The sequence below is a fragment of the Piliocolobus tephrosceles genome, chromosome 19 (assembly GCF_002776525.5).
Source record: "Piliocolobus tephrosceles isolate RC106 chromosome 19, ASM277652v3, whole genome shotgun sequence".
NCBI lineage: Eukaryota > Metazoa > Chordata > Mammalia > Primates > Cercopithecidae > Piliocolobus > Piliocolobus tephrosceles.
This window is the reverse complement of record NC_045452.1, coordinates 48,316,771-48,340,803: the sequence shown is the minus strand read 5'-3', so window position 1 is coordinate 48,340,803 and position 24,033 is coordinate 48,316,771. Positions and strand designations below refer to the sequence as shown.

General features: G+C 36.1%; 4 protein-coding genes across 4 annotated transcripts in view; all 4 read right to left on the bottom strand.

Annotated features, from left to right (window-relative positions):
- The window catches only part of LOC111527137 (keratin-associated protein 21-1-like), a 372-nt gene extending 139 nt beyond the window's left edge, over positions 1-233 (bottom strand). Inside the window, exon 1 of the mRNA XM_031934608.1 lies at positions 1-233. This exon is cut by the window's left edge and continues 139 nt beyond it. Coding sequence (XP_031790468.1) covers positions 1-233 — 233 coding nt within the window.
- A 6,827-nt stretch (positions 234-7,060) lies between these two features.
- Positions 7,061-7,282, bottom strand: LOC111524504 (keratin-associated protein 21-2-like). Its single transcript, XM_023189679.1, has one exon. The coding sequence runs from the start codon at positions 7,280-7,282 to the stop codon at positions 7,061-7,063; it is 222 nt and encodes a 73-aa protein (XP_023045447.1).
- A 1,004-nt stretch (positions 7,283-8,286) lies between these two features.
- Positions 8,287-8,598, bottom strand: LOC111527147 (keratin-associated protein 21-2-like). Its single transcript, XM_023193342.1, has one exon. The coding sequence runs from the start codon at positions 8,596-8,598 to the stop codon at positions 8,287-8,289; it is 312 nt and encodes a 103-aa protein (XP_023049110.1).
- A 7,260-nt stretch (positions 8,599-15,858) lies between these two features.
- On the bottom strand, positions 15,859-16,161 carry LOC111524568 (keratin-associated protein 6-2-like). Its single transcript, XM_023189781.1, has one exon. It carries the CDS (start codon positions 16,159-16,161, stop codon positions 15,859-15,861), a length of 303 nt encoding a protein of 100 aa, XP_023045549.1.
- Between the last annotated feature and the right edge of the window lie 7,872 nt (positions 16,162-24,033).

Here is a 24,033-nt window from a genome sequence, read left to right as displayed (position 1 = left end):
CCAGAGCCATATCCACAACCATAGCCACAGCCAGAGCCATATCCACAGCAATAGTCAGAGCCAGAGCCATATCCACAGCCACATCCACAGCCAAGGCCATATCCACAATCATGGCCACAGCCAGAGCCATATCCACAACCATATCCACAGCCAATATCATATCCACAGACAGAACCCCAGGCAGAGCCATATCCGCAGCCCCCACAGGAGTTTCCATAGTAGTTGCAATACATGGTGTGAGGAGGTGAGATTTCAGTGGAGGTGTAGGAGGATATTACTGATGCATGAGTGTCCTCTACTCTTTCAGTACCTTTATATACTTCCAGGGATGAATGGGTCATCCTCACATGGGCTCTGTCTACTCATTTTATAATCATTTGCCTAAAATGAGCTCTTTCTGTACACATCTGCTTTCTTAGAAATTCACAGTTTACTTACAACATCCCTAGGAATTTTTTCAAGACTGAAAAGAAAATAAAGATACAAGTTTTAAACACACAAGCTTATACAACCATAATTTTATTTTTCATAATTCAATTTCATGGCCATGACATAACACACGACTAAAATATGTTTCACCTACAAATGTATGTTTATCACTCTTGCTATTTAAGGTCTTGAGACTCATCTATTAAATAAGAAGTTCTATTTACTACTCTTAATATCATCATCATCATTTTCATTTTATCTGGTCTTTTCCTAATACTTTGGACTCTTTCATAATAATCACTTAAAATTATTTTTCATAGATTTTTGAACAAGGAATGGGGTATTTCCACATGCTACCTCCACTCCTTAAAACCCTTTCCCTCTCTCTGAAGAAAAACTTGTTCTTCCCCTCTTTTATTAGGCAAATTGTGAGCTTCTCTTTCTTCTTTGAGGAAAAAATATGTTAAACTTCTGATATATGTTAAACAGATGTATAATTTATTATTTAAAGAGCATACTTTTCCAAGAATTTTAATTTGGACTGGGGCTAATTTATTGGTTCACAACTTCTTTGTTGTTGAAGACCAATCGTTACGTCCAATTCTTAAATACAGGTCATTTGTGGATTTAATCAGATGACTCTCATGTTTGTCTGTACATCGGTGCTTCCCAATAAAATGTAATAAATCAATAAAATGGAATCAATCAATAATTCATACCTCTAGACAATGGAATGGACTGAAGATGGAGAGATGTTGATCAAAGGGATAAAACTTCAGTTAGACAGGAGGAATCAGCTTTACTGATAGATAATGATGCAGTGCTTATTTCAAAAATATGGAGAACAGATTTTATTATTTTAGTTCTGTTTTTCTTTTTTATTATACTTTAAGTTCTGGGATACATGTGCAGAACATGCAGGTTTGTTACATAGGTATACATGTGCCATGGTGCTTTGCTAGACCCATCAACCCATCATCTAGGTTTTAAGCCCCGCATGCATTACGTATTTCTCTTGATGCTATCCCTCCCCTTGGCCCGATCCCTGACAGGCCCCTTGGCCCGACCCCCTGACAGGCCCCATGACAGGCCCCAGTGTGTAATGTCCCCCTCCCTGTGTTCATGTGTTCTCATTGTTCAACCCCCACTTATGAGTGAGAACATACGGTGTTTGGTTTTCTGTTCCTGTGTTAGTTTGCTGAGAATGATGGTTTCCAACTTCTTCCATGTCCCCACAAGGGACATGAACTCATTCTTTTTTATGATTGCATCATATTCCACGGTGTATATGTGACACATTTTCTTTATCCAGTCTATCATCTATGGGCATTTGGATTGGTTCCAAGGCTTTGCTATTGTAAATAGTGCTGCAATAAACATTTATGTGCACATGTCTTTATAGTAGAATGATTTATAATCCTTTGGGTATATACCCAGTAATGGGATTGCTGGGTCAAATGATATTTCTGGTTCTAGATCCCTCAGGAATCACCACACTGTCTTCCACAGTGGTTGAACTAATTTACACTCCTAACAGCAGTGTAAAAGCATTCCTGTTTCTGCGCATCCTCTCCAGCATCTGTTGTTTCCTGACTTTTTAATGATCGCCATTCTAACTGATGTGAGATGGCATCTCATTATGAGCTTTTTTTCATATGTTGTTTGGTCACATAAATGTCTTCTTTTGAGAAGTGTCTCTTCATATCCTTTGCTTCTTTTTGATGGAGTGGTTTGTTTGTTTGTTTGTTTGTTTTTCTTATAAATTTGTTTAAGCTCCTTGTAGGTTCTGGATATCAGACCTTTGTCAGATGGACAAAATTTTCTCCCATTCTGTAGGTTGCCTGTTCACTCTGATGATGACTTCTTTTGCTGTGCAAAAGCTCTTGAGTTCTCTTTTTCTAAAAAAGAAATGCTTAAAGAATTCCATCTACTAGCACAGAGCATATGTTGAAGGATGAATTTGATGCTGAGGGTTGTAAATTGATTTGCTTCAATATTCCAGGGTCCCTGTAGTAGAAACAGATTTCCCTGGCAAACAGAATGATTAATTTATGGCTGAGCCATTTACTTACTATTTGCCATGGAAAATGTCCTCAATCTGCATAAACCTCAGTTTCTGCAACTGTCAAATGGGAATAAATGTAACACATGTATTTTAAAAATTTGTCAAGAGGCCTACAAAAAATATATAAGAAGTATAAAGGTTATAGCACAGATCCTAATATATAGTGGAGACAATACATTTTCTTCATTTTTCCCATTTCTTTGTCCAAATATAAGCATTCCCAAATACTAACAGATTTTCAAATTGTTATATGTACTTATATTGATATATTTTTATAATAAAATTTTGAGATTTATTTTCATGTTGCTATGGTTTACAAGTACATATGATATAGGATATAAATACATATCTTTATTTGGCCCTCTGTATCTGGGGATTCTGCAACCATGAATTCACTCAAGCACAGATAAAATTATTGGGGGAAAAATGACAAAAATAAAAATCAACAATTAAAAATGATACAAATAAAAAACAAATCAAATATTCACATAGCATATTCAGTATCATAAGTAATCTAGAGATGATTAAAGTATGTGGGAGGAAGTTCATAGTTTATATGAAAATACTATGCCATATTATATAGGAAAGTTGAGCATTTGTACATTTAGGTATCTAGAGGGTTTCTGGAACCAATCCTTCATAAATACCAAGCAATGACTCTATGACTCTGTGCGTGTGTGTGTGTGTGTGTGTGTGTGTGTGTGTGTGTGTGTGTAAATTGATGTTTTCATAAAATTTTAATAGTGATCAAGTGCCCTCAGAAAATTATCATGTAATTGACCTCAGTCTACCTTGCCTGAAGCATTTTATACAATAATGTTTTTGTACAAATACACAATGAAGCGGTACATCACAGAGCTTGGCTTCATAGAATATTTTGCAGCTCAGCAGCCATAAAAATTCATTAACATGACAAATAACCTACCTAAGGAATATAACTATGTGTTAAATAGGAAGAAAGTACATTTCTGCATTCCCAGATAGTCATAGGATTGCCATGAAAAAGTAAAGTCCGTCTCTGTTTGGAAGTGTGACTATGTTACAGTTGAAGATTTCAGTAGAGATGAGTTGTTACGAAAGAGACCTTCCTGAATCATGAGGTCACGTTCTAAAAATTATATGAGAATCACACTGATAGCCAATAGATATTGCCTCTTTTTGCTCTCTTTCCATTTTTAAACTTACACTTTAATTGACAAAAAAATTATATATTTATGGTGTACAACATGAGGTTTTGATGTATGTATACATCATGGAATGACTAAATCAAGCTATATAACATATGCACCACCTCACATATTTATCAGCATTTTGTGGTGAGTTTCTTGTTGGCAACATTTAGTTGGGTCTTTGTTTATATATATACACACACACACACATATGTGAATATATATATATGAGCATTTCCTTGTTTTCTGGTTGTTTTGTAGACCTTTTCTTTTCTTTCCTCCTCTCTGCTGTCTTCCATTGTAATTAGACAATGTTTTTCTACTGATATATGCATTCCACAGTGAGTACTTCCTGGGATCCCTTTGATAACTGAAATAGATCCCACACATTATTGTGGTAATATCTTACCACTCTAATGAGCTCTTCTGCAAGGGTATTACTAATCTGTTGTCTTTCTTTCTCCTGCTTTGGAAATCATTTTCTGCACAGACACTCAGCAATTGTTTAAAACTTGGTCTAATAGGAGTTTAGCCTCAAAACTCATGTGAAATCTTACATTCTTCTTCCTAACTCTATAATAAAATTGAGTATCATTTCTTAGCTTTATAGGCCATATCATTCTTATCCAGCTTGCCTACAACTAACATTCAATGATCCTTTACATATACAGTTACAGAATTTCAAAGTAGAAGTGAATGATATAGGTAATTTAATTAAGTCCATGTTCAGAGTGCAGATTTACTCAGAATTTTCTAGGGGGTGGAGATACAAATTATTCAATAACTTCAGGATAGGGATGCTAACAAGACAGCTTATTCCATCTTCATGCTGTGTTAGCCATTTGAAAAGTGTCTTATTTTGTTAAGTCTTCCTGTCTTTAAATTCTACCCATTGGACCTAGTTGTCTTCAGTGAAAAAACAAAGCAGAATAATCCTAATTCTCTATCACACATATGCCCTCCATACAAAACCTTTAAAAAATGCTAAGAAACATAAATATAAATCAAGCATAGTACAATGTCCAGAGACAAACTCTTATATATGTGATAAAATCATAGAATAACAATGGTCACCACCAATCAGTTACAAATGGTGAGCTGTTTGGTAGGTGGTGCTGGGGAACCTAGCTCAGTACAGTGGAAGATGAAACTATATGGAGTCCCCCATATGCAGAGGTGGACTCCAGGTGGATTAATGATCAAAGAGTGAAATGTAAAAATTTTAAATTGACAGATGTAGAATATCAATGACATAAGGATAATATATATCATCTTTTAAAAAACTAAAAAGTCAGAAATTGTAGTTTATAATGTGGTGCAATTATGCACACTATTAACAAAAATAAACAAATGACAGTTTGCGAGATTTTTCCAGTGTCAAAAATAACAAGGGAATTTTATTAGGAATATACAGTAAATCTCTACAAATCAAAAAGAAAGAGCCAGGCACCTCTGTTTGGAAAATGAGCAAAGGATGTGGAAGAGAAAACATGAAGGATAATACATATGGAAAGAAATAAAATTGTTCACACCTATTAATAATCAGAGATACATAAATTAAAGCAAGCTGATATCACTGTCACTGTGCAAACAAGCGATGTTAGCATGTTAGATTTAACAAATATTGTTACATATGTGAGGACATAAGAAATGCAATTTGGGGTTTAGATGGTACAGACAGACTAACCTGGAAATACTCAGTAAAATTAAATATGCACACATGATTTGTCTCAGCAGTTCAGATTTTGGGATTGATTTTCATAGAAGCCTGTAAGGGTCACGTGTTCATTGCAACCATGTTGTGCTGAAGAAGAGCTGGATGCGATTATGTGTGCATCACTGAGAGAGCAAAAGGCAAAATCTTGTATATTAACCACATGAAGTACCATATGGCAATGAGAAATAATAGTCTAAATGTACACATAGAATGTCCAACTTTTGGGGGATACCAACAAGATGAAATGGGGTATTGCATACAAAATAACAAATTACAAGGTGGCTATAAATGAGACATGGGTGTGAGAATGGAAATAAAAGATAAATAGAAGAGAATAAATAAATTACTCTGTTAGACAAAAATAGAGAGAAAAGGGAAAGAGCTATGTGTGGACAAACAGTAATATGATACAAATAGGAGAGTGTGTTAAGCTCAAACCTCTGCACTTGAAGAAAAATAATGAGTGAAGTCATAATTTGTACCCCTGCCCCAACTCAAATTGCTGTAAGTACATACGGCCATTTACCTGAGGTTTTGCTTCCTCAGTCTTTTGTCCTTTCCTCTTGATCCCCAAGACCTACAAACTTTGGGCACACATGGTTGACTGACTAGCAGAACTCCCGACTGCAACTTTTTTGTTCTTTACACACCTTCAGCTAAGAGTGGTCACAGAACACATGTGTACAAACAATAGTCGAAAGTCTTCTAGGAAGAGCGTCCCTTCCCAAATAAAAGGACAAAGTTTTAAAAGACCTGATGCTCTTCATCATTTGTCCTTACTTGTGCAGAATGTTGGTCATACACAGCAACCACTTTAAAACCATGAGTGTGAAAGTCACTCAGCAAGGGTGGAGAGTGGGAACATAAAAGAGCCCTGATCCTTTCTCACCATCTTGAGCACTTGTAGGAGCCTTATCTGCTTAGTCTAAGACTTCTTGTTTTACATGTTTCAAAAGCTATTAACATTAAAGTAATATTGCTGCTTCTTAGTTACCTTGACTTAAGCTCAACCAAGATAATCATAGCTGGACTAGTGCATTAACCTCATGAGTAGATTCCCTGTCTCATTCTTGGTTCTATTCTAATTCTTTTTTCATGCATGTTTTTAAATTTTGAGCTTAATATTTGTGTTCATGTTTAAATAAAAATATACAGTAAGCATACAGGGAATTAAGAAATATGTAAAACACAATTATTTGGATTTGACCAATAAAATAACATTGTCTTATTTAAAGTTGTGGTCACACAGCTTTTGAGGAAGCCACAAATCCTCAAATTAAGGAGACATTAAGGAGACCAGAATTCTTAGTAAGACCTTTTATTAAGAAAATTCTATTTTTTTTTTCCATTTTAGCATGCTCCAGTTATATAGTCCCCTTGTGTTTCAGCAAATAGTCACAAAGATTAAAAAATGGCACAAAGATTAGGAAAAAAAGGTAACAGTTTATGTTAGAAAATTAATTACACTAGAAAATTAATCAGAATAAAATCTCTTTTCAGTGATGTGATGAAACTACTCAGTCTCCATCCACTGCAGCCAGCTTCTCTTACATGCATTCAGATAGTCAGGGGACCATAGTCAATCTTTACTTAGATGTGAAGGTAATGGGTAGGGGAGATTTCAATTGAACTTGATCTTGGAGAGGTCATTGCAAAGCCAAGGATGTTCTGTAGTGATGATTAGTAGCAAGAGGAATAGCATCTTCTGTAGCAAAGTGGTTGGTAGTCACAGCAGCTAGAGCTGTATCCACAGCCATAGCGAGAGCCAAATCCATATCCAGAGCGATATCTACAGCCAGAGCCGTATCCACAGCCATAGCCACAACCATATCCACAGCCGGAACTCCAGCCAGAGCCATATCCACAGTACCCACAGGAGTTTCTGCAGTAGTTGCAACACATGATTTCAGGAGGTTAGATTTCAGTTGAGGTGTAGGAGGATATTTCTGCAGTGTGAGTGTCCTCTACTCTTCTAAGACCTTTATATACTTCCAGGGATGCATGGGTCATCCTCACATGGGCTCTATTTGCTCATTTTATAATCATTTGCCTAAAATGAGCTCATTCTGTGTACATCCACTTTCTTTGGAATTCATAATTTGCTTATGACTTCCCTAGGGATATTTTTATGCCTGAAAATAAAACAAATATACAAGTTCTAAACACACAAGCTTATACAATCATAATTTTGTTTTCCATTGTTTCATTTCATATCCGTGACATAACACATCATCAAAATATGAATTAAGTGCAACCAAGACAGTCATTGCTGAACGAGTGCATTAACCTCATGAGGAGATTCCCTGTCTCATTCTTCATTCTATTCTAATATTTTTTCATGCATAATTTGAAATTTTGAGTGTGATATTGGTGTTTATATTTAAATATAAATATAAATAATTGGCATACAAGGAATTAAGAAATATGTTAAATATAAGCATTTGGGTTCAACTAATAAAATAACATTGTCTTATTTTAAGTTATGGTCACCCAGCTTTTGAGGAAGCCACAAACCCTCTAATTAATGCTGATCCTGACATTAAGGAGACAAGACTTCATAGTGAATAAGGCCTTTTATTAAGAAAATTCAATTTTTGTTCTATTTTAGTACATTCCAATTATATAGTCTTTTTGTGCTTTTGCAAATAGTCATGGCACAAAGGTGGAAGAAAAGATGTCGGAATTCACATTTGAAAATTAATCAGAATAAAATCTCCTCTCTTCAGTGATGTCATGAAGCTACCCAGTCTCCATCCACTGCAAACAGCTTCTCTTATATTCATTCAGATAGTCAATGGACCATAGTCAATCTTTACTTAGATGTGGAGACAGTGGATAGGGGAGATTTCAATTGGACTTGATCTTGGAAAGGTCATTACAAAGGCAAGGATGATCTGTAGTCATAATTAGCAGCAAGAGGAATAGCATCTTCTGTAACAAAATGGTCGGCAGCCACAGCAGTCAGAGCTGTATCTACAGCCATAGCGAGAGCCAAATCCATATCCAGAGCCGTATCCACAACCATAGCCACAGCCTGTTCCATATCCAGAGCCGTATCCACAGCCATAACCACAGTCAGTTCCATATCCAGAGCCATATTGACAGCCAGAGCCGTATCGACAGCCAGAGCCAGAGCCACAACCATATCTACAGCCAAATTTCCAGCGAGAGCTGTATCCACAGCCCTCACAGGAGATTCTGTAGTAGTTGCAATGCATGGTGTCAGGAGGTGAGATTTCAGTGGAGCTGCAAGAGTATCCTTTACTCTTCCAAGACCATATACTTCCAGTGATGCATGGGTCATCCTCACATGGGCTCTATTTGCTCATTTTACAATTAATGGCCTAAATTGAGCTCATTCTGTATATATCTACTTTCTTAGGAATTCATAATTTGTTTACAGCTTCCCTAGGAATATTTTCATGCCTGAAGAGAAAACAAACATACAAGTTCCAAACATGCAAGCTTATACAACAATAATTTTATTTGCCATAATTTCACTTCATGCTCGTGACATAACATGTCACCAAAATATGTTTGACCTATAAATGTATGTTTATCATTCTATTCTTGTAAGGTCTAGGGAATCATCTATTAAATAAGGAGTTCTACTCACTGTTCTTAATATCATCATTTCTTCTTATCCATTCCTAACACTTTTGGTTTTTTATCACAATCACTTCAAATTACTTTTCAGGGATTTTGGACAGGGAATTGAGTATATCTATGTGGTACCTCCACTCTCTGAAACTCTCTTTTTACCTCAGAAAAAAAAGCTTTTCCATCCCCTTCTTTTCCATGCAGGTTATGATCTTCTCTTCTTTCTTTGAGGAAAAAAATGTTTTTAAACTTGTGATAGGTCAGTTATGTAAGGAGATGTATCACTTATTATTTAAAAAACAAACTTTGCCAAGAATGCTAATTTAGAAAGAGGGTAAATCCTTGGTTCATAGCTTCTTTGTTGTTGAAATCCAACTGTAGGGAGCAATTCTTAAACATATGTCATTTTTGAATTTACTCAGAGTACTCTCATGTTTGTGTTATATATCAGTGCTTCCCACTAAAATGCAATCAATCAATAATTCATTACTCCATCAAGTCGAATGGATGGGGAATGGCGAGATGCTGATCAAAGGGTACAAAATTTTAGTTAGTAGAAATCAGATTTAGCAATCCCTTGCACAGAATGCTGACTATAATAATTAATAATGCATCATATATTTTTAAATTACTGAAACAGTATATTTTAAATGTTTTCACCACAAAAATGTATAAATATGTGAGAAATCTGACTTGTTAATTGACTTGATTTAATCATTTCACAGTATTTTCTTGATTTTAGTCACATTTACATTCTTCAAAACAAAATTTTAATGATTTTTACATGTAAGAAACTTTTTTGATATTTACATTATGACATTAATAATAGTCGATCTTTCTGTAAATTTCTTGTTCATTCTTTCTTTAACTTCGTATCTTCTCCTGTTGTTTCTGTGATAAGTGAATTCATACTTCATGACTTCACTTCATTGAGAACACTCTTATTCCTAAATTCTGGGGTTCTTGTGGTTGGTTCACCATCTTTGCTTCTTGTTTTACACACTAGAAAATCTTCAGATCTTCTCTGCTACTCTGATTCCAATATTATGTATATGAAATAACTCCTAAAACTAAAATTGTCTATATCAGTCTGGGCCCAGTCAGGAGACAGAAATATACAGCAAGTTTAACAGGAAAAGTTTCACATAAAAATCATAAACTATAATAATAGAGCATTTTTAAGATATGACGAATCTATATGCTACTCCAAGACTGTGGGAGAATACTGAAGGAAAAATAAACTTAGAAAAGGTACTGTACCTTCTGGCTTAATGTATTGAAAAGTTGTTGTGCTATATAGTTAACTACTGTATTGCATACTTTTAAAAACTTATTAAGAGAGTAGATATCCTGTTAAGTATTCCTCAAAGAGAGCAGAGGAGGTATCTTTTGTAGATGATGAATATGTCTATTACCTTCACTGTTGAGATGGTTTCATGAGCATATGCATATGTCCAAATTCATGAAATTATATACGTTACATATGTATACTTTTATATCAATTATATCTCAATAACATGAGGGATGTTGAGCTTTATAGCCTGGCAAGAACCTTTATTTGGCCCTGTCATTTGAAAAGTAGCACCATAAACATTGTTCACCCAGAGTCCCCATGGGGCTCCTACCCAAACAGACACCCAGATTCCCTCTACAGAATGTCCCTACCCACTCTCCAGAGTCTGTCTGAGGCCCATGGCTTCCCAGGCCCCTACATCCCCACATCTCCAGATGTGCATTGCTTGTTCACCAACTCTGCTTCAGAGGGTTGCCTTCTGTCTCCCTGGTGACTACAGAACAAGTCTGATTATTTAGTCATTTAATGTTATCCAAAAGTTGCATTAGTGACAACATTCAAAATTTTTCTATGTATCTTGAAATATGCAATACATTGTCATTTGCTATAGTCACTCTATTGTGTACTGGAACACCAAAATTTATTCTAACCATAATTTTGTACTCACAGTCAAACTGATTTTGAAAAGAAATCAAAGTTGAAAGCCTCACACTACCTAACGTTGAGTTACTACAGTCCTGCAGAAAAACAAAACTATGTGATATTGATGGAAGAATGGGCAATAAATAACTAGTGATTGAAGGAATAAATAAATCTAAGACTCCACTAATAAACCACTTCCCCGAAATTCCAGGGAAGACACAAACACTAAAGTCAGTGATGATTGTAGTGCAAAAAAACACAAATTTTTACAAAAATAAATGAAATTTGTTTATGAAAAAGTATAATTTCCTCCAACTAAGAAGTATTTATGGATCAGCCATGCAAAATCTAATAATCTACATTTTGAATATAATTAGAATAAAATCTTGTCTCCAGGTAACATAATGGGAGCATTAATATCTTCTCAAAAATGAACAGGTTTGTTGAAGTAAAAACAGATAATATCCAATCCTTATATGAATGTAGAGATGTTAAAATGGGATATCCCCTGGGAAGAAGTATTAATCTTAAAATATTATTTCAAAGGCCGATTCTAGGATGATGCTCTAGTAGCAAGAGGAGTAGCATCTTCAGTAGCAAAACGGTTGGTACATACAGCAGCCACAGTCAGAACCAGACCCATATCCGTATCTGGAACCATATCCGCAGCCCCCATGAGCATTCCCATAGTAGATGAAACTCATGGTGCCAGAAGTAAGATTTAGTCGAGGTACAGATGGATTTTTCTGAAGTTTCAATGTAACATATGACCCTAGAACCTTTACATCCTGACAGGAGGAGCCAGGACACATCATCAATTTCATGATTTGTGCAAAATAGGTTTAATACCTAGTATGTGCAAATCACCCCACTCAGTTGAAAATGAGAGGACCTGGTCTTTTCATAGCTATAGCATATGCCTTAAATAAACACATTATTATAGGTTTTCCAGTTTTATTGAGGATCCATTTTTTTTGTCACGCAGGCATTGTCTCGAGCCCATTACAAATCTCTAAGAACAGTTTCTATCCATTAGTCAGTCATCTGAACACATGATTCCAAAGATATATTTTACACAGGAAGGCTCTAGGGAGGCTTAGGCAGTTGATGTTTGAAAATGCAATCAATAAAATGAGTTTGACCCATTACTTTGACTAGCTTGCTAATTACTGATTCCTTTGTAAGTGATTTCATTAGAACCCAATGCTGCTGTATACAGAAACTCCTCAATATTTCATGTTACAGTTTCTATGAATTCAAATAGCCATGGATATAATATTCTGATAATATGTATTTACTTCTGGAGAAATTCCTTAACAAATAAATATTCATCAACTCTAGATATTTATTTAGTTCAAACCAGAACAAATGAGTATCCTTTATGATAACAGCTGTTGACTGTTTTATGAATTTTAAATTCCTTTTAATCTTTTCATTTTAATCAAAATTAAAACATGAAAGAGGTAGGTAGCATACTATAGATATTAAGGTGGAAAAAAGTTTAGGAAACTTACTAAAGGCACATATGAAGCACAAGTAGGTATTCTTCTTTGCTGTGCTACATACAATCAGTATGTTGTTATTTGCTATTTTCACTCTATTGTGTAATAGAGCACCAAAATTTATTTTGAAACAAATACATACAGAGATATATCAATGCCATATTTGTGGATTGAACTCAATATTGTTAAGATGTTCATTCTCCCAGAATGGATCTATGGATTCAACTCTATCCCCATCAAAATCTAAGCATGATATATATGTAGATATTAACAAACTGACTTGAATGTTTAGATGGAAAGGCAAAATAACTAGAAGAGCCAACATATTTTATTTAATTTGGAATTTGTAATTAACACATAATAATTGTACACACTTATCATGTAAAATGTGATGTTTCAATGCACATATATATAATATAATGATCTCCCTCATCATCGGGTGCTTAAATACTTACTGTAATAGGAATGTCATTATTTTGTGTGGTTATCCATTTCACCGTGTAATTATTCTGTTATAAAATTCCCCATATGCTTTAGAGTCTCTCATTTTTTTCATTGTCAATTGGGGTCCTAGATAAAATTTATTTAAATGTTTTGTACCCAGGGCACTCCCACCAAATATGGCTGCTAGTGCCTCTCACCTTTTCATTTTCACTCGAGAACAGTCTGTCCTTGAAGTTCATTGGAATGGCTGGCTTCCTAATCTCTGCTGATGTGCAGGTATATTATCCTGGTTATCCAAGACAACCACACCTCTTACCAGCTAATTTAGAGAACAGAAGAAGAAGTCTGTGGTAATCATTTTCTATTACGCATAACAAATCATCACCAAAATAGCAGCTTAAAACAACATCCATTATTACCTCAGTTTTCGTAGATCAGAAGTCTAAGCACAACCTAGCTGGGCTCTTGCCTCGAGGTCTCACATTATTGTAATTAAGGTGTCAGCCAGGACATCTGCAAAATCTCTTTGCCATGTAACTTGAATTGCCAGATTTCGTAAATATGCCCCAAATATTGCATAAAACATATTTATGCTAAAAAGACATATATTTTTAATCTGAAATTTACATTGATTTATTTTGTGTTTTATCTGCTAACCCTAAACATAATGTAATCACAGAAGAGATATCCCATCATCTTTAGTAAGATTAGAGACAAGTTATAGGTCCTTCCCACACTCAATGAGAGTAAACCACACAAGGATACGGTTATTGGGGGCCATCTGAGAATAGCAACAAGTCACACCTGCAATTTTTTTTCTTTTTGGCTTAACTGTGATTACATTTCTCCCAGGAGAGATAATGGCTGTAGCAATAACATTCCAATATATGAACTTTTTAATTTATATAAACTTAAAGGGTACAAGTGCAATGTTGTTTCACAGATATATTGTATAGTAGTAAAGTCTGGGTTTTTACTGTATTCATCACTCAAATAATGTACATTTTACCCATTAAATATTAATTTTTTTCTTCCCTGCCTAGAAGGATATTTCTTTCTTCTATGATTGATCAACTTCTATTCATCCTTCATATTTCAGCTAGAAATCTGTGTCTTTTTCAGAAAGCTTCCTCATCCTTCTTTCTACTTTTTCTTAGTCCTGGCCCTTCTTCTGATTTATTCCCCTGTACTTCTCAAATACTTCTGTGTGTCACTGTTTTATAACAATACTCCAATCTTTGTAGCCTGTGGTCTTGTATGCCTTTCCTATGTTTTTGGAAAGCAAGGACGAAATATTTTACTTCACTGTTCATAGTACACAATGAAATGTGTTTTATTAGGAGCTAAGTAAATATTTGATAAATGAGACTTCATGGTTATCTAATTTAGAAGTGATTCTACACCTTCAAGAAAACAATCTCTTCATCCATGCCCTTTTGCCCTGCCTCTTCTCAAGACTTCAATTTTTTTTCAAGAATCAAGGGTGTCTGGAAACAGAATTTATTTGACCATGGGTGGCTGAATCCTGACTTCAGTTCTGACTGTCTTTTTATATCCCAAATGAGTATTAGATTTCTGCAGCCAGACATATTACAATTGGCCCCTCCTTCCAGATATAGAAACATAAAAGTTCTCATTCTGTATTTTTTTTATATCAGTATCACCATTTTCACAATCAAGTTTCAAAGCACAAATCACTTTCTTTAGTATCCTAGATTAGGATGGAGGTAAAAATGGATACGTAAGGTCAGTTAATTCCATACCTCTTTCTGACTTTGTAACTTCCTCCTAGAATAACTCTTAACAGTGAGAGAGAGAGCCAACCGAGGTTTAAATACGCCCAATAAAAGAGCACCTAATGAAGAAGTAATTCTTGTTTCAGATGCTGTCACATATTAAAAAGAGATCTTGTGTTGAGGAATTTATGTCATTGTTACACATTCAATCTAATTAGTTTCTCAACAACAACATAGGGCACACCTGCAAAACTAGTCTTACTAATTTTGCAATACCAGTCCTGAAGATATATAACTATATATATGACCCCAAATTCCCCACAATTATAAGTGCTAACGAAAAAATATATACTTTTTAGATATTTTCTTCCCTAGATGTTTCTCCTTTTTCTTTCCCTATTGAAGTCTAAGATTTTACAGGTTCTACCTTCACCAAGTCTCTGATGTTCATCTGTTCTTTTTCATTATCTACACTGAAATGCAGATCTCCTTAACCAGTGTCCAAATTGTTATTATACTTATATTTTAAGCATTCTGCCTCTTCCATTCCAACCCATTTTTGTGCCATTAGTATTTTCCTAAAGCAGACTTTTCTGTGGCATTCTGTGTGTGCATGTGTGTGTGTGCGCACGCGCACACACATATATTGATGAGTGCGTTATTGCTCGTTAATGTGGAAAAAATGGATAGACCCAGAGTCATGAAACACAAATACTTAAGAACAAATCCTTAATGAAAATGAATTAAGAACAGAAGACTCAGCCAATAAGCAGCCATTTTTTCAGGGACTATATTTAAAATACGTGACATCTAGTACATCACAGGCACGGACCAAGCAGAATGGAAAGCACAATTGGAATGAGCAGCTTAGCATTAGCCCACCCAATCTTTGAAGACATCATAGAAATATAAGACAAAAGTGTAAGTCAATAGCATGCCTGAAACAAAAAAAAAAAATAGAAAAACTTGTTAGAACCAATGAAACATGTTTATTTGGAAATAGTTACAATATCGAAACATAAAATAAGAAGTAGTAGGTTTACATTTGGACCATGGCCGGAGTTAGGTCTTCTGTCTTCCAGAAACATCGTGGGGTAACTCATGCCCCCACAATAGTAAGCAGGATTTCATAAGATGATCTGTTTTCTGCAGGTTCTGACTGCTCTCTATTCCGTAGAATCTGATGGAATTGTAGGACATTGAAACAGAAATGGCCTTGAAATGGTCCTTTTAGAAGAAAAGGTCCACAGCAGTTATTTTCTAGCAGCAAGAATAACATCTTCTATAGCAAAATGGCCGGTAGCCACAGCAACTAGAGCTAGAGCTGTAGCCAGAGCCGTATCCACAACCATAGTTGGAGCCATATCCACAGCCATAGCCAGAGCCATAACCACAGCCGTAGCCAGAGCCATAACCACAGCCGTAGCCAGAGCCATAGCCACAGCCGTAGCCAGAGCCATAACCACAGCCATAGCCAGAGCCATAGCCACAGCCGTAGCCAGAGCCATAGCCACAGCCATAGCCAGAGCTACCACATGAGTTTCTGTAGTAGTTGCAACACATGGTGTCTAGAGATGGGTGTTTAGTAGTTCAGTAGAGAAGCAGGTGGGCGATTCTGAAGTCTGAATGTCATCTTCTGCCCTGAGACCTTTATATACAACCAGAAGTGGGTGGAGCACACAACACAGACTCTGTGGCCTCATTACAACAGCAATTTACATTTTTAAAAAGCTCATCATTCTAAGGACAATGAGTGTTTCAGGTAATTATGACCAGAATTTGCCCCTAGCCAGCCATAAGAATTGTAAAGAAACAGCTGTAACCCACACATGGAACAAGCATGCCTTGTGGAGTGTAATCAAACCTAATTTAGATTTTTTTACTCCAGGGGCCATTATTTCTTCTGTGCTTCCAGGTACACATATACCTGTACACTGGGAGATGTCCCAGCATTTTCTATCTCAGTAATCAACAAGAAATTCCCGGACTAGAGGTGAGAAGCAAACAGCAAAGGCACAAAATGAGGCATTCTTAGGTTATACTTGCAAGAAAGTAGACGGAGCCCATGCAGGATGGCCACTGCAGTGGTGGCTAGAGCAAGAGACAGGTGAGGCAAAGATCTGAAGTGATGTAAAACAGAGGTCTGATACCATATAGTAAAATAAGAGCAACAGGATTTTGCCCATTGCACCATAATCTACCCTAAGATTTCTTCGAACTTTTCAACGTGTTACTTTCTTTGAAACATCTTGCCCACTTCATCAAATTTTTTTTAACTTTTATTTTAGGTTCAGGGGTACATGTGCAGTTTGTACACGAGGGGTACAAACTGGTGTCTCAGGAGTTTGTTGTACAGATTATTTCATCACCCAGGTACTAAGCCTAGTATCCAACAGTTATTTTTTCTCATTCTCTCCCTCCTCCCACCCTCCCCCTTCAAGTAGGCCCCTGTGTGTTTTTCCCCTCTTTGTGCCCATGTGTTCTCATCATTTAGCTCCCACTTATAAGTGAGAACTTCCAGTACTTGGTTTTCTGTTCTTGCATTAATTTACTGCTAAGGATGATAGCCTCAGCTCCATCCATGTTTCTGCAAAGGACATGATTTTGTTCTTTTTTATGGCTGCATAGTATTCCACGGTGTTTATGTACCATGTTTTCTTTGTCCAGCCTATCACTGATGGAAATTTAAGTTGATTCCATGTCTTTGCTACTGACTTCCAATTTCTACCTGCCAAAATCCTGTTGATCCTTCAAAGCACAGCTTAGGCTATATCTCCTATGAAAGCATTCCTGGACATTCACAATAAGTGTTAAGCATCACTCCACCATTCTTCTGGGGATCCATTTGCTCAGTTCTATTACAGTCCTCAATATGTTATACTGGCATACTCTTATTTTATTTATCTGATTCCCTCAGATGATTCTGAGTTATTTATGGTCAGTAACTTTGTCTTTATTTTCTGTGAATCTAACAAACTAGGGGCATTCACTAACTTAAATGAAAGCCTATGAGATTTCTTCCAGCTGTAAATGTTTTTATTTTAATTTAGAGGATGTTATATGAGAAGGATAACAATAATAAGTATTATTTATATTTCCCTTTATAGTTTTCTTTACATCCTCACTAACGTCTGTTATTTTTTGTCATTTCAATAAAAGCCATTCTGAATGGTATAAGATGATGTCTCTGTGGTTTTAATTTGCATTTCTGTGATGGTTAGCAATGCTGAGTATGTCTATTTGCTGACGATATGATCTTAAACAAAAAAAAAAAAAACCTAACAACTTTACCAAAAAATGTTACCGAATTCGTTTATCAAAACTTATTGTATACACAACATTGTATGTATTGTATATCTGTATAATATATGTACAAGAATATAGTAACCAAAACAGTATGGTAGTGGTATAAATATAGATATATAGATCATTGAAAAAGAAGAGAGAACCTGGAAATAAAGCCATATATTTATAGCCAGCTGTTCTTTGACTAAGTCAACAAGAAAATACATTGGGGAAAGGACACCCTCTTCAGTAAACGATGCTGGGAAAATTGGATTGCTATATGCAGACAAATGAAATCGGACCCCATCTCTCACCATACACAAAAATCAACTCGAGATGCAATAAAGACTGCAATGTAAGACCTGAAACAATAAAAATACTGGAAGAAAACCTAGGGAAAACTCTTCTGAACATTAGTCAAGGCAAATAATCCATGACTAATACTTAAAAAGTATGTAACAAAAACAAAAATAGATTAATGGGACTTAATTAAACTAAAAAGCTTCTGCACAGCAAAAGAAATAATTAACAAAGTGAACAGACCTGAAGAATGAGAGAAAATATTTGCAAACTATGCATCTGATAGGGGACTAATATTCAGAATGTCCAAGAAACTCAAACACTTTAACAACAACAAAAAAACACAAATAATTTCATGAAAAAAGTGGACAAAGAACATGAATAGACATTTTCCAAAGTAGACATCCTGTTATAATTTTTGAGTCACATTTACATTTATTACTTTGTTTGATTCTTATGAAAACAATGTAAAGTAAGAAGTTGTGTTTTTGTTATTTTCCAGCTTTATTGAGGCATAATGGACAAAGACAATCATATGAGCTTAAGTTATACAACATGATGATTTGATATCATATTTACTGAGAAATGATTGATACAATCAAGTAAGCTAACACAATAATCACATAAAAAGCATTTTTGTTTTGTTTTGTGGTGAGAACAATTAAGATCTACCCTTTCAGCAAATTTCAAGTATACAGCGCAGTACTGCTAACTATAGTTAGTTACCAAGAGGTAAACTGTATCTCCAGAACTTATTCTTCTCATAACTGAAGATTTGTACTCTTAAACTAACATCTTCCCATTTCTTCCACCTCCCTGACCCCTTGGCAACCACTATTCCACTCTCTGTTTTTGAGTTCTACTTTTTTAGATTCCACATATCAATAAGATTTACTCAGCATTTGTCATTCTCTGGCTGACTTCTCACTTAGTATAATGTCTTCCATGTTTATCCATGCTGTTGCAAATGGCAGGATTTCTTTCCTTTCTCTAATATTCCATTACAAATATACACCACAATTTATTTTTTCCTTCACCCATTAGTGAACAGTTAGGTTGTTTCCGTGTCTTGGCTATTGTAAATAGTGCTGCAACAAACATGGGAATGCATATATCTCTTTGAGCTACTGATTTTGTATCCTTCACATATCAACCCAGAAGTAGGGTTAAATCATGTGGTAGTTCTAATTTTCATTTTTTGAGGAACCTCCATATTGTTTTCCATAATGGCCATATGAATTTATATTCCCATCAAGAACAGTGCACAAATGTTTTTTATGGCACTTCCTCGCCAACGTTTGTTATCTCTTATCTTTTTTATAACACCCATCATATCAGGTGTGAGGTGATAGCTCACTGTGATTTTGATTTGCATTTCTCTGATGATTATTGATGTAAAGCAACTTCCATGTACCTGTGGTTTTTGTTTTTACACACATCACAGATGTGAAAACAGAAGCCACAGGTAGTTGTCACTTGCCCAAAGACTCTCAGCTGTTTAGTGGTAGAATCAAATCGATTTAACCCCTGCAAGAATATTAAAGCTCAGGAAAGACCCATACATTATTTTTTCCTTTAGTTTTTCAAATGGAAAATATGCACTTCATTTGACTAAAATTGCCAATATTTTGCAACTTTTGTCTTACACCTCTACCATCCGGATTTTCTTTCTTTGTGATCTTTACAATCCTAGCCAAAATTCCTAAAACTCTATACCAGCTACTAGTACTTTCATAATTTAACTTTCATGTGCAGAACTTTAATCAATGTGGAATTTCTTATGCATATAGTGTGAGGTAGGTATTTATATCTTTGTATCTAAACAGGTGGGACATTGATCAATCCCACTGCTGTGGTTTCAATGTTTGCCCCCTTCAAAACTCATGTTGCAACTTAATTGCCATTGTGAAGGTATTGGGAGGTAAGACCATTATGAGGTGTTTAGATCTTGAAGGCTCCACCCTCATAAATGGACTAAAACCATTATCACAGGAGCAAGTCTGTTATTGCGGGAATGGGTTCACCCCATCTTGCTCTCTCTCTTGCCCTCTCTTGGTCTTTCACCATGTGATGCCTTCTGCCATGTTTTGATGCAGCAGGAAGACCCTCACCACTTTGATACTGGATTTTCCAGCCACCAGAACTATGAGCTAATAAGTTTCTGTTTATTATAAATTACCCAGTCTCGAGTATTCTGTTGTAGCAGCACAAAACAAACTAAGGCACAGATTTACTAAATAAACTATCCCAGGTGGAAAATTTGTGTACACAAGGACTTTGCTCCTCCCCTGAAGTCTGCAGCACTGGCAACTCTGGTCCTATTGCCTCAGGCTGACCTACTGCTTACACCTGGATAACATGGTTAGACTTCCTAATCTTTGCTAGTGGTTTAACATGACTTCTCTTTCTAGCCAGTGTCCTTACCTGGCCAGTTTGTTATGATTGGCCCTCTAAGACAACACTCTCTACAATTGAAATATACTATGAAACACATTGAGAAATTTAAATTTTCCAATGTCCACATTTTAAAAAGATAAAAAGAAACAGGTGAATTAATTTTACACCATATTGTATTCACCCTAATGTCTCAAAATATTATCATTTAATATATAATAAATAATTTAAATGTATTTGATACTTTCATTCTTTTTTTCTATTAAGTCTTTGATATCTACTGTGTATTTTACACTTACAGTGCATTTCATTTTGAACTATCCACATTTTGAGCGCTCAACAGCTGGCTAGTAGCACCATATCAGACAGTGCAGCTCACTCAAGAGACCTGATAATTCTTTTATGGAAGTGGACGCTGATTAAAATTTCACAATGGAGCCTCCTACTCTTTCAATAAACTGACAACTTATTTTCTTCTTTTCTTGAATTTCTTGGCCTTGAATTCCATTTTCTGTCTCTTGTAACTGACCAAATCTACCTCATCCTTTATGGCTCTCTTCCTATCATTCTTTGGAAGCAATTACTGACCCTTGTTGAGCCTTCTCTTTCCACATTCTGATTTAAGTTTCCCCCTTGAGCTCTTCTTGGTAACGCCATCATACCTGCAAGCCTACCTGCTACGTATGATTTAGTATTTTGTGTTCCGCTGAAGATTTTGAATTCTTAGAAGGGACTATGTGTTTTATCTCTCTGTCTCCACACCAATCACATCATATAGCTGAAACATGAATCTTAATGTTTGTTAAATAACTAAAAGAACCAATTTTACAATTTAGATTTTACAATTTACAGCCTCTACAATATGTAATAACATATTCCAAAAAAAGACTTTTATGTTTCTTTATAAAGGAGCTTTGAAGCTTAAATCATTTTCCGACCACAGAAAGTATTGTGAAATATAAATAGTTTTTCCTTTCCTCCATAATGTGATTACACATGTGAATTCACACATCCATTTTTCCCAACCTCCACCAAACAGGGCACACCTGCATGAGTGTGTACACACACACACACACACACACGAACCTTCTCTAATTTTATCATCTCTGTCTCTGTTAACATTATCACCATTTTCTCATTTCACACAAGCTGAATGTCTCAAAATTTTCTTAAACTGAGATAGCCACAACATCTCAGGTTATGAAGATATGTTAAGTGTTATGCACTGCTTGCAATCCTATAATAACCTCAGAGTTCCAGAAAGCACAGTTAGTCCGCAGATCTGGCTCACAATTACTCCAGATGTGAAAGGTATCCTGCTCTTGGAAGAAACCCCGATTGTCCATCAGTTGGACAGATTCCATCCTGGACATAGCCTTCCTCCTGGGCTGATATTGATTGTAGGGCTATCTTTCTTAGAGCCAGACATTTTGTGGGGCCACCCAGCTCCAGGGACCTCAGAGAGCCAGACTTAGTGTAATGGTCCCTGTTGTGCGGATGAAACAGGGACACAGTTACTACTGCTGATTGTAAGAAGTTTCTACTGAATCCAGAAGACTCTCTGTTTTAAGATTTAAATGATAGAGTTTGGATGGTCTAGAACTGGAGGAAAGGACACTAAAATCAGAATCCAAGAAGCAGTAAACACTCCACATCAGAAAGCCAGGAAACTAGAACAAACCCTTCAATCTCATTTTTACGACCACCCCAATCTAAAAAGAACTCCATTAAGATACTAGACCTTGCTCTTTTTACTGAAAACTGTGTCATCACCTTCATCATATCCAAAACTTAATGAACTGCTCTCCCCCTTGGTACTTACTACTGTCCTTTTTAGTCTTTCTTTGCTGCTGAAAATGTTGTATTATGAGCTCAAATGTCACAATCTCAAAATATTTCCCTGAGCTGTCTCTCCAGTACTTCAAACATTAATCACCTCTCCATTAAGCTGCTTTATTCTCTCTATAGCAATTATCTGTCTGAACTTATCATAATTCATTTTTGCTTTATTATTATTTTTTTTTTTTTGACAGAGTTTTGCTCTTGTTGCCCAGGCTGGAATGCAATGACGCAATCTTCGCTCACTGCAACCTCCATCTCCCAGGTTCAAGCAGTTCTCATGCCTCAGCCTCCCAAGTAGCTGGGATTACAGGCACCCATCATCACGCCTGGCTAATTTTTATATTCTTAGTAGAGACGGGGTTTCACCATCTTGGCCAGGCTGGTCTCAAACTCCTGACCTCAAGTGATCCGCCCACCTCAGCCTCCCAAGGTACAGGGATTAACAGGCATGAGCCACTGTGCCCGGCCTATTTTTGCTTTTTTAAATCTTCATCTGTTAGACTATAAACACTCTGAGAGCAGGACATTTGTTTATAATTTTTCTTCTATGTCTTCAGTGTCTAGGATGGTGTCTATGCAAAACTATTTGTTAAGTGAATTAAATCACATTTCTCAACCTCCATGTAAGCAAATATATTTGTGCTTTTGTCAGATGTAGATAAATTTGATAGTATACTTTTTCTTCTAACTTATCCTTTTTTAGGTTTTTATTCCTCATGCCTAACACTTGAGCCTGACTCAAAATTTTCAACAATCCTGGAAGTGATCTCTTCTTCTACTGCATTACTTTTTTTTTTTTTTTTTTTTGAGATGGAGTCTCACCGTGTCACCCAAGCTGGAGTGAAGTAGCGCAATCCCGGCTCACTGCAACCTCTGCCTCCTGAGGGTTCAAGGAATTCTCCCGTCTCCACCTCCTGAGTAGCTGGAATTACAGGCATGCGCCACCAAGCCCAGCTAATATTTGTATTTTTAGTAGTGACAGAGTTTCACGATGTTGGCCAGGCTGGTCTCCAACTCCTGACCTCAGGTGATCCACCCACCTCGGCCTCCCAAAGTGCTGAGATTACATTACTTCTTTAAGCACTCAGGCTATATCTCCTCCCTGAGACTTTCGTCGTAACATCCTGAATAGGTGTCACTTCCCCTCCCTTTCCCCCTCCAGCTCCATTCTAGACACTCAGTGCCATTTCCAAAGCACAGTTCTGAAATAATCTGCGATTTGTGCTTGGGCATGTGAGAGCCTGAGCATGTGGGATATGAGAAGCAGGCAGAGAAGACATTATTTATGATGCAAGTATAAGAGGAAATAATTGCAGTGTATCAAGGAAATACCTAAGGTTCGGCCAACATACTGTTAGCCCAATTTTCAAGAGATACCAAAACACCCCAAGAAAGGAGTAATTCACAAGCAAGTACACAAAGATTTTTAGAAATAAAGAACCATTTTTATTGCAAAAGATTGACTTCCCCAACTGTGGATGTTATGATCATTAACGCAGTCATAACAGAGAATTAGAGATTAAGGGAGAAAAAGATAACATTTGGAAAACAGTCAGATGACACCATGGATCCTATGGCCGTGATTTCATTCAAAGAAATGTGAGGCTGGAGGTC

Coding starts and splice junctions, on each gene's coding strand:
- LOC111524568 (XM_023189781.1), bottom strand. CDS start 16,161: ATGTGTTGCAACTACTACAGAAACTCATGTGGTAGCTCTGGCTATGGC.
- LOC111527147 (XM_023193342.1), bottom strand. CDS start 8,598: ATGCATTGCAACTACTACAGAATCTCCTGTGAGGGCTGTGGATACAGC.
- LOC111524504 (XM_023189679.1), bottom strand. CDS start 7,282: ATGTGTTGCAACTACTGCAGAAACTCCTGTGGGTACTGTGGATATGGC.